Source organism: Bufo gargarizans, chromosome 3, assembly GCF_014858855.1.
Source record: "Bufo gargarizans isolate SCDJY-AF-19 chromosome 3, ASM1485885v1, whole genome shotgun sequence".
Classification (NCBI taxonomy): Eukaryota; Metazoa; Chordata; class Amphibia; order Anura; family Bufonidae; genus Bufo; species Bufo gargarizans.
In genome coordinates, this window is record NC_058082.1 from 317,335,355 (window position 1) to 317,348,560 (window position 13,206).

The following is a 13,206-nucleotide window of genomic DNA, read 5'->3' on the forward strand; positions in this document are numbered from 1 at the left end:
CAACTACCCAAAGGGTAAAACAACTCGGAAACCGTGCCAAGAAAAACAAAGAATGGGTGGGTGCTGTGTCCCCCAAGGAAAGAGCGAGAAAGAGATTTTACTGGTAAGTTATACAAAAATCTCGTTTTCCTCGCCCAGTTTCCTTGGGGGACACAGAAGACCTTGGGACGTTCAATAGCAGTCCAAGAGGGGAGGGACCACAGCACCAAGGCGAAGCACCCGAAGGCATCAAAAAACCGCCGCCTGCCGACCAGGCGGCCCAAGGCAGCATACGCCGAAGCCCGAGTATGCACCCTGCAGAACTCGGTAAGGTGTGCAAGGAAGACCAGTGACCGCCTTGCACAAATGCATGGCCGAAGCCTAATGTCTCCGGCCCAGGAGGAACCGACAGCTCTGGTGAAATGAATGGCGACACCAAAAGCAGAACCCTGCCCTTGGTGCGGCAACCACAGCAAAAGCCACTCCGAGAAAGCGGAGGAAAGCCACCCTGGAGGCCATCCACCCTCTGCGCGGACCTCCTGGAAACACAAGAGACCAAACGTCGACAAGAGTCGGAGATCCCCAAGGAAAAACTGCAAGGCCCAAACAACGTCCAAAACGGTGAAGTGTCCGTTCCCGGGGGTGAGAAGGGGAGGACGACTGCCTTGATGAAAGGAAAGACGAACACCACCTTCAGAAGGAAGGAAGAGACAGAATGGAGAACAGCCCTGTCCTGGGGAAAGACAGAAGGCTCGGAACAAGAAGGGCCGCCACTCAGGCACCCGTCATAGACACGATGACTACAGAAACACAACCGTACAGGACAGAAGGAGTAGAGAGAACTGCTGTAACGGTTCCAAGGGAAAGATTGGAGCGCCAAGAGCCCAGTATGTAGTTCCCAGGGCGGTACAAAAGGAAACCAAGAGCCGCTCCACGGAAGAAGGTCCTGACAGGCCCAGAGGGGCGGGGAACGCTGAAAGAGGAAGGACAGCGCAGACACTGATACTTCAAGCAACAGAGTCCCAGTCCCAGGTCCAGGCCGGACTGGAGAAAGACAGAACCATGGAGAGAGAAAGGCAGAGTGGGGGAACGCCCAGCTTCCCACAGAACCCCAAGGAAAGCCCTAATTCCTACCACAGATCCTGGACGAAAACACGGCCAGGAGTGACACTAGCGAGCCCACAATAGTCGCCTGGGCAAGCGGGCGAAAACCCAATGAACAGGCGCAGACCAGTAACCCGGGCAGAACGGTCGTAGAACTGGTCCCGTCGGCCCCGAACAAAGGTGTTCCGTATCCACCGGAGTGGGGGAGCAGAAGGACAGACAGACAGGGACCAAAGGGTCCGTCCAGCAACCGCCAGATGCCAGTACAAGACAGGCTAAAGCCCAAGCCGATGTAGCCACCACAGGAAGACGGACTACAGTCCCGGTGTGGGGGATCTAAAGACAATCTTGACTAAATGGTAGTCCTCCCAAGTTACCGAGAAGGTAAGTCCATAGCAGAAACGTTGCCTAGAATGGAAAAAAACGCAATCTGCACCCAGCGGGAGGACAGAACGCGGTAGACCCGGTAAATAGGCACACAGCAAGTACAGCCAGTTTGAACAAGGGGGACAGTACGAGGCCAAAAGGAACACCAGAACCATCAACATGAACAACCATGCTCTCCCCAGAGGGGAGGGCAGTGAAGGAACAGCCTCTGAAGCGTGGCCGGAACAGAAGCCACATTCGGAGTGACCCGTACCGAGTGGGAGCCAAACAGAGACGGCGAGAAAAGGCAGTCGAGAAAGAGGCCGGCATAACACCCTCCAAACGAAAGGAGGAGTGGGTAACAGAGAAGCCATAGGACAGCCCAAAGGCAGAACCCCGCTACACTGAGACGCCCGGTTCACCGCCTCGCAGAAGGCGAAAACCCTGAAGAACCCAAGGTGGAGGACCTCCGGACCTGGGTAAGCGAGCACCCAAGAGAAGTTGGATGACCTTCCCAAGAAGAGTGGCCGAACCTGGTAGCAGAGCAGACTGAACGCCGAGGGCGCCAACCGGAAAGAATCATACCACACCGCACTCGAAGAGGAGGAAATAGTAGTAGGTGAGGGGACTGTAGTCGCGCCAGAGCCAACATAGAATGCGACGGGCGCTGCAGACAGCACTCTCGACCATGTAACCACCAGCGCAGGGAAACAATGCCACGGGAGGACGAATGGGTACGTATCTAGGAACCACGAACACTCCCCGGGCGGAAGGGCCAACGAAATGAATGAGCACCGCCCAGCTCGGTGCAGTAGCGAGCAGGTAGAGCCCGTTTACTTATATATATAAAAGGTATTCATTTGTTGTTCATTGGACAACACCTGAGGCTCACACAGGTGGACAGAATGATCTCTGTAGAGAATAATGCAAGTCTTGCTGCAACCACCGACTCCCAAGATAAGAAATATGTCGCAGGAGGAAAGGAGGCATACGTACGAGTAGCCCCGTAAGCAGTGAGGCCAACCCACCTACGGAACGAGGAGGCATACGCGGCCCGAACAACGCACGAGAGCGTCCGCTCACTGCAAAAATATCACTCAGCGAAGAGGGCCAGCCACAGAGCGCCACAGAATCTACGGAAGTGCAAAGTGCAAACTGAAAAAGAGTTATGCACAAGACTAGTATTTTATGCGATGGAACGCAAACTGACCGCCCCGAAAAATAAGCAAACTGTAGTCTGTAAGAGTGCAAAGGCCCGCCCCAAAAAGGGGGGTGATGCCCAAGGTCGTACCTACGTCAGAGAAGTAGGGCGTACCATACTTCGCCCAGAAGGGGGCCATGCACATAGCCACACAGTATCCAGCAGGAAGTCCACCTAGTGAAAGGGGGACATGCACAGGGCTATCCTAGCATTAAGTGAGTGTGCAACAATCCACCCAACACCGAAATTTCGTGAGAGTGTAACAACTCCGCTAATAAAGGGAAACATGTGCAAGTCCAACACAGCACATACAAGAACAGCCTTGAACCTCGTGAGCGTGCAAATTTCCGCCCAGGAATGAGGGGTGGTCACGCACAAGGCCAGCACCGTATACAATGGGAGCGTAAACGTTCCACCCATGTTAGAGGGCCATGCTCAAGGCCAGCAACGTATCCGGTGAGAGTGTAGTATGCCGCCCAGAAAAAAGTGGGGGGGGGGGGGGGGGTCATGCACATGGCCAGCATCGCATCCAGGGAGAGTGCGAGCAGTCGGTGAGAATGTGTGTATGTCACCTGAAGGAGGCATGCCCATGGCCGGCAGCGAAACCAGTGAGAGTGCGTACACCGCCCACGGAAGAGTGGTCATGCATACGGCCGGCAGCGGATCCAGTGAGAGTGCAAGCACCCCGCCACGTATGGGGTTCATGCACATGGCCAACAACGTACCGGTTAGAGAACAACCACCGACCGAGGGAGTGTATGTATGCCGCCACAGGGAAGGAGGCATGCCCAAGGCCGGCAACGAATCCAATGAGAGCGCATCGTACCGCCTATGGAAAAGCGGTCATGCACATGGCTGGCAGTGAATCCAGTGAGAGTGCCGAATGCCGTCCACGGAAGGGAGCCATGCCTATGGGCGTCAGCGACGCACAAGTGTAGCGTTCCGCCTATGGAAGGGGGTCACGCACATGGTCAGCAGCGAATCCAGTGAGAGTGCAGCGTTCCACCTATGGAAGGGGGTCGTGCACATGGCCAGCACCGTATCCGGTGAGTGCAGTATTCCGCTTAAGAATGATGGGGGTCATGCACATCATCGGCAACGAAACCAGTGAGAGGCAGCGTCCCACTTGTGGAAGGGGGCCGTGCACATGGCCAGCACCGTATCCGGAGAAACTGCCGTAGTCTGCCAATGAAGAGGGGTTCATGCACAAGGCCAACCCGCAGCCAGGGAGAGTGCAGTATCCCGCCGAGGAGGGGGGTCCTGCACATGGCAGGCGTCATAACTGGAGAGGGTGACGAATCCTGCCTACAGAAAGGGCCGCATGCACTTGACCAGCGCCGTATCGCGGAAGAGGGCAAGAAAAACGCCTAGAAGGGGAAAATGACCCTGGCAGCGCCGCAGCCGGGGAGCGCGACATGCCGCCTATGGAAGGGGGGCATGTATACAGGCAGCACTACTGAGATCAGGCTGCAGCGTCCTGCGCAGCCCACAAGGTATATATAATAGATAAATAAATAATATATATATATTTTTTTTTTTTATTTTTTTTTATTATTATAACAGCCTCACTGAGGCAGAAAGGTGAGCCACCTATAGGGGCACAGAATCCCTGAGAAGCAGGGAAAAAAAAGGGGGGGGGCAGCCACACAGGCCCATCCGAAGCCGGCCTGTACCCAAAGGGTTAACAGGGATCCGGCCTGGGGGGCGGCGCTGCGATCCCCTGGGGGCGGGGGAACCTCCAGGCGCGAAGAATTCGCGCCTGGAGAAGTTCCAGCCCCCTCCAACAGAGGCCGGAATTTTGCGGCCTAGCAGGCCGTGAAGCCGGGGCCTAAATTTGTAGCGGCGCCCGGCTGACCGGGGCCGCACAGTATTCAAATACCGGCCGGGCCTACGGAGCGGCGCCTGCACATACCGGCCGCGGATGCCCACCCCGCGGGCCGGAAGAGCCGGGGACCCTGATTTCGCTGCGCCCGGCCGACCGGAATGTTCCGACGGTCGGCCGGGGGCTTGAAGCATAGCGCTCATTTGCAGGCCGCGGGTGCCCACCCCGCTGCCCGGAAGCGAGGACCCTGCGCCCGGCAGCCATTTCACTGCACCATATGGCCGGCAGCCACAACCACCTTGCCCTTGGACCGGTGCCCATGAGGGTAGAGGAGGGTCAGGGGCAGCAAGGCGCGGGCCCCCTGGCCCTGAAGCAGTGGCCGGTAAGAGAGGGAGACCTGAGACCGGGTGCCAGTGAGGGTGGGAAGCCTGCATAACCCCTCCGTCAGGGGCAGCTAGGTGCGGACCTCTGCAGCTCCCTAGGCATCCTTCCTGCAGAGAGAAGGTGCTAATGTCCTATGGAGACCAGGAGAGAGGGAGCAGAATGTCGCCCTGCGGCAGCCCAGGGGCCAGCCTAGTCTAGCAGGGACAGAAGGGTCCAGAGGCCCAGTATGGGGGTCAGGCACGCAGGAGACCGGGGTGGGGTGAGGGGTGAGGGGGGGGACGTAGGGCTGGAGAAGCCAATCTCTCACCATAGCCGTCTTCACCCTCGGTCTGTTCCAGCAGGGTCGCCCCTTCAGCTACTGGCACCGTAGTGGCAGGACGCTGGAAGAGGGACTTGGCGTGCGGGCGACCCTTACGCTGGCGGGATGCAGGGGAGCTAGGCTGCCCTGGTCCACCTTGTCTTCTGTGGGGGAGGCAGCAGTGCGGATGCCGGCACTGGCGCAGCTCAACTCCGGGAGAAACAGAGAGGTCTAGTGCGTCTCTGTTGTCCCTGATGATCTGAAGAAAAAGAAAAGAAAAAAAGTAAAAAGCAAAACTAAAACTAAACAGGAGAAAACAGCCCTGCAGTAGCAGGGAGTGTCTTGCCTCCTTGGACACTAAGCAAAAACTGGCAGTCTCTCTCTCCAGGCTGAGGGTATAGCTGTGGAGGAGGGGCTTAACAGTTTTCACTTAGTGTCACGCCTCCTAGGGAGATGAGCTATACCCCAAGGTCTTCTGTGTCCCCCAAGGAAACTGGGCGAGAAATGTCATTTATCTTATCAAATGCCCGTGCGGGTTGTTGTATGTGGGGGAGACAATTCAAATGGTGAAAGATCGCATATCTAAACATAAATCCACAATACGGAAACAAAATTTGCTGTTACCCATTCCTTTTCATTTCCATAACAATAATTATTCTTTCGCACAATCGGTTTCTGACACACAGACATGACAGATGCAACAAATGAATAAAAAGGCCCATGCCCCTTAAAGGGAATCTGTCAGCAGTTTTATGCTGCTTTGTTCTAACAGCTCCAGCGCAAGGCAATGAGTCCCTATATTCCTGAGCTCACAGCTCTCCCCACCCACCTGCCTCCGATGGACAGTTCTGAATCAGCAGCACGCTCTGGAGCTGTTCAATACAAGATTTTGGCAAAAATGGCTGGGTCACTTAAAGAAAGTGACCTAGTATTTTGCTAAGAAGATCTATCACTAGTTTATGTTGCCCTTAGGGCTCTTTCACACTTGCGTTCTTTTCTTCCGGCATAGAGTTCCGTCATCGGTGCTCTATGCCAGAAGAATCCTGATCAGGATTATCCTAATGCATTCTGAATGGAGTGAAATCCGTTCAGGATGCATCAGGATGTCTTCAGTTCAGGACCGGAACGTTTTTTGGCCGGAGAAAATACCGCAGCATGCTGCGCTTTTTGCTCCGGCCAAAAATCCTGAACACTTGCCGCAAGGTCGGATCCGGAATTAATGCCCATTGAAAGGCATTGATCCGGATCCGGCCTTAAGCTAAACATCGTTTCGGCGCATTACCGGATCCAACATTTCGCTTTTTCTGAATGGTTACCATGGCTGCCAGGACGCTAAAGTCCTGGCAGCCATGGTAAAGTGTAGTGGGGAGCGGGGGAGCAGTATACTTACCGTCAGTGCGGCTCTCGGGGCGCTCCAGAGTGACGTCAGGGCGCCCCAAGCGCATGGATCACGTGATCGCATGGCACGTCATCCATGTGCATGGGGTGCTCTGACGTCATTCTGGAGCGCCCCGGGAGCCGCATGGACGGTAAGTATACTGCTTCCCCGCTCCCCACTACTACTATGGCAACCAGGACTTTAATAGCGTCCTGGCTGCCATAGTAACACTGAACGCATTTTGAAGACGGATCCGTCTTCAAATGCTTTCAGTTCACTTGCGTTTTTCTGGATCCGGTGTGTAATTCCGGCAAATGGAGTACACAACGGATCCGGACAACGCAAGTGTGAAAGAGGCCTTAGTTACGACACCATAAAACTGGTAATAGATTCCTTTTAATAAAATGGTTACATTGTCGGGGGCTTTTTATGTGTGAAATGCCAGTCTTTAGTAAATGACCCCCCCCCCCCCCCATATATGTTTAAAATGTCAAGATTGTAGAACATTTATATTATTACTATTAATATTATTACATACATTACCTCACAATGGGCTATTCCAGCTTGACACAGTTTGGTTTGGGCAGCAGTCTGACTCTTAAAGCAATCCGCCCCCTCACATTTAAATGCTCTACATTTCTTATCCTAAGGGACAACACAGAAGACAGGAGAATTATAACCTATAATGCACAGGTATACTGACAGTATCAAGAAGTTGATGGTCGAGTAGAAAAAAGCAGTGATGACCTAGAAATATGACCATTAGGAATGGTAGGACTGTTACACCTTTTCTTGCACATTATCAATGTCAAATGTGTATTTTTCATGTTCAAATTTATCTTTATAAAAAATAAATAAAAAACGTATATGTCGTAGAGATGTGTCAGAAGTTTCATCTGTGAGGATGTAGTTACATGAGATCTCTACACCTTACACGTGCTTAGCCACCCAATATGGAGCTCCTTCATAGACACCAAAGTGGGCACCACTAGAACGCAAGGGAGCTCCATCATTGGTATAAAACGGGAATAGCTTTGTAAATTATCAATATTTTTAATAGGTTAAAATTGAAAAAATGACTAGCATACTCTGTTCTAGATAATTAGCTTTGCGTGCATAGATGACGCAACCCCTTTAATACTTACACTGTATACTATGTTTGCTGTAGTAGTGGGTGTGGTAGGAGCATTCGTACTCATACCCACTGTGCTTGGCATAGCTGTACCATTTTGAAGGGTGCCTATAAGATAATAAAAAGTAATGTGTAAGACTTAACCATTGACAATAAGTTCTGCACTATTCATGCAAAAAATTGTACGGATGATTTTTAATAAGGATGTGTGAATGGGGTCTAAGTGTCCTGTATATACTGAAGATGCCAATGTGTTGGCATAACATACTAGGAGGGGGCAGCACCAACTGCATACTGAATAAAATATAATTTTCAGTATTAGGGGTGATGTGACTAGCGAGAACCCAAGTTTTTTGATGGCTTAATTCTTAATTTGATACCACTCCATAGCACCTTGATCATTCATTTATTGATTTTTGATTGGTGGGGGCATCCTCTGGGCCCCCTACAGAGCTGGAAAATCAAGAAACGAAGGATCTTTGACTTTTCTCCTTCACAGCGGTACTCCTGGACCCATTAGTGAACAGGTGGTTTTGCAGTTCCCTGCATAGTAAGTGGCTGGGAGCGTTGCTTGCTAGTAACTGTTGGGTGGGTTCACACCTTTAGTAACATTTCTGTAAGTGACTCCAGACCAAAATCTGCAATAAAATCTGTTTGTGCTGCATAAGGTTTGGATTTCCGGAAATGAATGTAATCCGCAGTGAAACGCCTTAGCAATTCTGCAACATATGGGGCCTTGAATCCATGGCTCATTTGATATGCTTATTTGCTTTGTTAAAACCCCATTCACTTGCATTGTACACTACTTTGTTAAGGAATATCAGTGTGGATTCTGCAAGTGAAAACCTGGAACAAATACTTGATATATAAAATTACCCTCAAAAAGTGCAGGTGCCGTGGAACGGACATACTGATGTGGACAGCACACGGAGTGCTGTCCGCATTTTTTGCAGCCACATTGAAGTGAATGGATCCACATCCGAACCGCAAAAAATGTGGATCATATGTGGTCAAAAAATACAGCCCTGTGCATGAGACCTTATGGAAGAGTGGCAAGAAGAATGCCATTTTTGAAAGCAAGCCATAAGAAGTCCCGTTTGCAGTTTGCCTTAAGCCATTTGGGGGACACAGCAAACATGTGGAAGATGGTGCTCTGGTCAGATAACTTTTTGGCCTAAATGAATGCGCAGCCGCCCTCCATTCATTTTTTAAGGAATAGCCGAGCACTGGCTCGCTATTTCCGTCGGCCCCATAGAAATGAATAGGAGGAGGGGCCGCGCATGCGCGGTATGCTCCCATTCACTTTTATGGGGAGCCGGCTTGGTGGTGGCCAGACCGGAGTCCCCCAGCCAGCACCTTGCGGGGCTCTGTTCTCGATATAGGTGCGGGTCCCACATATAAGACAATGGGGGAATATCCTAGCGATTTGCCCCCATTGTCTATGATGAGACAACCCCTTTAAGTTTGGTGGGTTCATGTGGAAAAGTTCAAGGGGTATGAATACTTTTTCAAGGCACTGTACATATGAATACACCTAATATGTATTTATATGTGAATTAGGGGGTCATTTATTATTAGATAATAATACGCCAATTTTTGACACACATCTGTCACAGATTCGGTCGCAAAGAGAATTTGCGGCTAAATCTGCGACTTTTCCCTGCTTATGGCAGTTCTAAAAAAGGGAGCACCCCTTCTCTTTTATGTTTATATTACTCTAGTGCTGCCCACCATTATTATCAGAGTTACTTGATGAGCATCCTGATGAATTACAGCAGCGCACAGTACATCCTTCTTGTGCTGAATCATTACACAGGTGATGTTTGCAATGTTCATCACACTTAGACTCATAAAAGGAACTGTTGTGACGAAGCATCTGGAACGAGAAGAAAGGTACAGTTCTTATATGTTACAAGAAACCACTCAGATACTTATGTAGACCAGGTAGGGATAATACAACTGCAGTGATGGCTTCTTTAGGAGTTTCCAATCTTACAGATCTTTTGAAAAAACATAGACATCTGTCTCATTATTTTGTGATGCAAGGTGACTAAAATAGGAATTTGACATTGTTTTCTTTTTACATTTTGTTTAGTGGCACTCCCCAGTAGTGTGTTTATTTTATAGTTTAGTTATAGCCTTGGCTGTATCAATTATCTGTAATATATTTTCCATTTCCAGTTCATCCCTCAGGACAGCGCAACAGGAGGGTGCTCCCCTTTGACGTTCTTGGGACAGGAAACAGAGGTTAAAAAGGTCCCTCCCACCTCCACTCACCAGTGTTCTTCCTGTCCTATTCCTGAAAGGATGCAGAGAGGTTCCCTGCTCTAGGGTTGAAGAGATTTTACAAGAACTTTTAGGGTCTAAGACTGGCACTAGGATCGGGTGGTGTCGGGCCTCCCCTTCCAGGTCTCGAATAGCCTTGCTAAAACCTCTCGGGGTAGAGGTCCCTTAGCAGCCTGGAACCCACCTGGCGGTGCATGGCTTGCTGCCTGCCTCTGTGGAGTTCGAGCCTAAAGTTGGGTTCTCTAATGGCCTGGATTCATCCTCATCCTTCCTACCCTATAAGTGGTCGTGCTAGGTACCTCTGCTGCCACTTGCCTCTGTGCCTGGCCTGCTGCCACCTGCCTCTGTGCCTGGCCTGCTGCCACCTGCCGCCTCCGCGCATGGCCTGCTGCCACCTGCTGCCTGCACGAATGGTCTGCTGCCACCTGCTGCCTCCGCAAATGGCCTGCTGACACCTGCCACCTCCGCGAATGGCCTGCTGACACCTGCCGCCTCCGCGCATGGCCTGATGACACTTGCCGCCTCCGCACATGGCCTTCTGGCACTTGCCGCCTCCGCGCATGGCCTGCTGACACTTGCCGCCTCCGTGCACGGCCTTCTAACACTTGCCACCTCCGCGCATGGCCTGCTGACACTTGCCACCTCTGTGAATGGCCTGCTGAGACTTGCTGCCTTTGTGCATGGCCTGCTGACACTTGCTGCCTCTGCGTATGGACTGCTGACACTTTCTGCCTCCAGGCAGTGGCCGGCTGACACTTACCTACGGGCAGTGGCTGGCTGACACTTACCTACGGGCAGTGGCTGGCTGACACTTACCTACGGGCAGTGGCTGGCTGACACTTACCTACGGGCAGTGGCCGGCTGACACTTACCTATGGGCAGTGGCCGGCTGACACTTACCTAAGGGCAGTGGCCGGCTGACACTTGCCTCCTACTGGTGCCCTGACACATAAAAGTAACAGGCTAGGAAACAGGAAGTTAAGTTAAAGCTAAAAGGTTCCTAAGGTGAAGATCTCAGATAAGGACCCAGTGTGACAGAAAGATTAAGGAAAGCCTAGTGGAGATGAGTGGTAGTTCATTCTATGCACTCTACTATCATTAGGTGAGTGGAGTAGCTTACAGTGCCTATTCACGATCTACAGTTTAACACAAAGCTGTATTTGGAGCCACATTCTTCCATGGACAATTTTAATAGAAATCGTATGTAATTCAAGGAGTGCAATCATATATGGGTACCGTCCATGTGATTTATAGGGTATAGTATACTCTTCACCTGGAGATAGTATGGGTCAGTCTGAAGTTAAAGGAACATTATTGTGACCAGAGCTCTGAAATTTAGTAAAGATCCTACCCAGACCGATTATACTGGGAGACAGCACCATTCGTCTTGTATGGACTATAGTTATCCCTTCTAAGGTAATAAATTGGTATATCTACCTCAAAACAAATGATTTTCAGTAAATGTCAACTTATGCCCAACTAAGCTCTTCTCTATCTTATTCTATCTATTTGCACCTAAAGGCGCTGATGTCACAAACATTAGGGAACCAGCCTTCATTGCACCTAATACCCATAACGTCAAGGGCACATCTGTCGCCTCTGGTAAGGAGACTCTCCTCACTGCAAGCCAACCCAGGGAGCTGCGCATTCCTCTGTCCACATTCACACTCACAGCCATGCTCACACATATAGCTGCAGCTATGTACGCTGCACAGGTCCTGTAACCTTTTGCCACTCCTCAGCCCCTGTGTCTCCTGGCTGGTGACATGTAAAGATCTTGTTGAACCCTTAAAGGGGTTGTCCAGGTTCAGAGCTGAACCTGGACAGCCCTCCATTTTCACCCCAGCAGCCCCCCTGACATGAGCATCGGAGCAGTTCATGCTCCGATGCTCTCCTTTGCCCTGCGCTAAATCACACAGGGCAAAGGCATTTTTCAGAGTTCCGGTGACGTATCGGGCTCTCCATGGGGCTGACAGGAACCCCGGTGACGTCACCGGCACTGATGGGCGGGATTTGGCTCTGCCCTAGCCAGTAAAACGGCTAGGGCAGAGCTAAAGCCCGCCCCTCAGAGCCGGTGACGTCACCGAACACACTGCTGGGCGGAAGTTTCCGCCCGGCAGTGTGTTATTAAAAACAAAAGAGCCTGTGCCCTGCGCGATCTAGCGCAGGGCACTGGAGCGCATCGGAGCATGAGATGCTCCGATGCTAGGCTCAGGGGGGCTGCCGGGGTGAAAATAAGGGTATGTCCGGGTTCAGCTCTGAACCCGGACAACCCCTTTAAGACTGCTTCTGACCTTGAAGCTATGTGGGCAGGTGGGTTCTCAGTTGGCTTGGTTTCGTCGGGAGAGTACTTCTTCTTCTTCCTTGAGTTCATACCAACACCTCCTGGTACGGGATCCCAAGCTTGTCCTGGACCGGTATGAAGTTAATGGTACAGGTTACCTCATCGTTGATGTCCATGTCTTCCTTGTGCCAGTGCTGTCAGCTTGGCTCTGTTTCTTACATATACCTTGTAGACATCCGGAGTTAGTTGTTTTTCAGATTATAACAATATTTTATCTGGTTTTAGAGCGAGTCGCTTTTACGCAATGGTACTTACTATATAGACTAGGCTTAGAGGTAAAGGGCATCCTTTTTATGACCAATGTCTAATAAGATAATTTATTTTTTCTCTAAATAAGCCTATAAACAGAGGTAGGTCTGTTGATCAAGGATGCAGATGAAGAGGCATTTCAGAGTTACGACTGGGTTCACAAATTCTGTCATCAAGATTTCGTTTTCTGGCAGAATCAAAAAGTTTCTGTTTTAAGTTTGTTCCTGATTCTATGAAATTGTATTTTCATCCAATGCTAAAAATCTGAGATATGTTGTCCTTAGACTTGGTCCCCCCCCCCCCCTAAATTATAATTTGGTACGTCTCCTGTTGTGCTGTCATGAGGGATGAACTGGAAAATAGGAATTAGACTTTCCAGAGATTCCCTCATGACAGCACCCGTACATTCCCTCCCTTACTAACTACTATATAAATATTGTATATAACATTTTCTGATAATTTTAATGAATCAGCTGCATCCATCCTGGTGTAGTAATCTGGAAAAACACTGGTGAGTGGAGGTGGGAAGGACCTTTTTTAACCTTTCTGTTTCCTGTCCCAAGAAGGTCAAAGGGGAGCATCCTCCTGTTGTGCTGTCATGAGGGAATCTCTGGAAAGTGAGTTACCGGTAAGTCTAATTCCTATTTTCAAATTTTATTTTTT

At 50.6% G+C, this 13,206-nt stretch overlaps 1 protein-coding gene across 2 annotated transcripts in view; it reads right to left on the bottom strand.

Annotated features, from left to right (window-relative positions):
* The window catches only part of LOC122931929, a 79,749-nt gene that overhangs the window by 7,170 nt on the left and 59,373 nt on the right, over positions 1-13,206 (bottom strand). For both annotated transcript variants that reach the window (XM_044286019.1, XM_044286017.1), the window contains exons 6-8: positions 9,396-9,540; positions 7,678-7,772; positions 7,076-7,177 (exon numbers count right to left, since the gene is read on the bottom strand). In XM_044286019.1, coding sequence (XP_044141954.1) covers positions 7,076-7,177; positions 7,678-7,772; positions 9,396-9,540 — 342 coding nt within the window. The remainder of the gene's footprint in view (positions 1-7,075; positions 7,178-7,677; positions 7,773-9,395; positions 9,541-13,206) is intronic.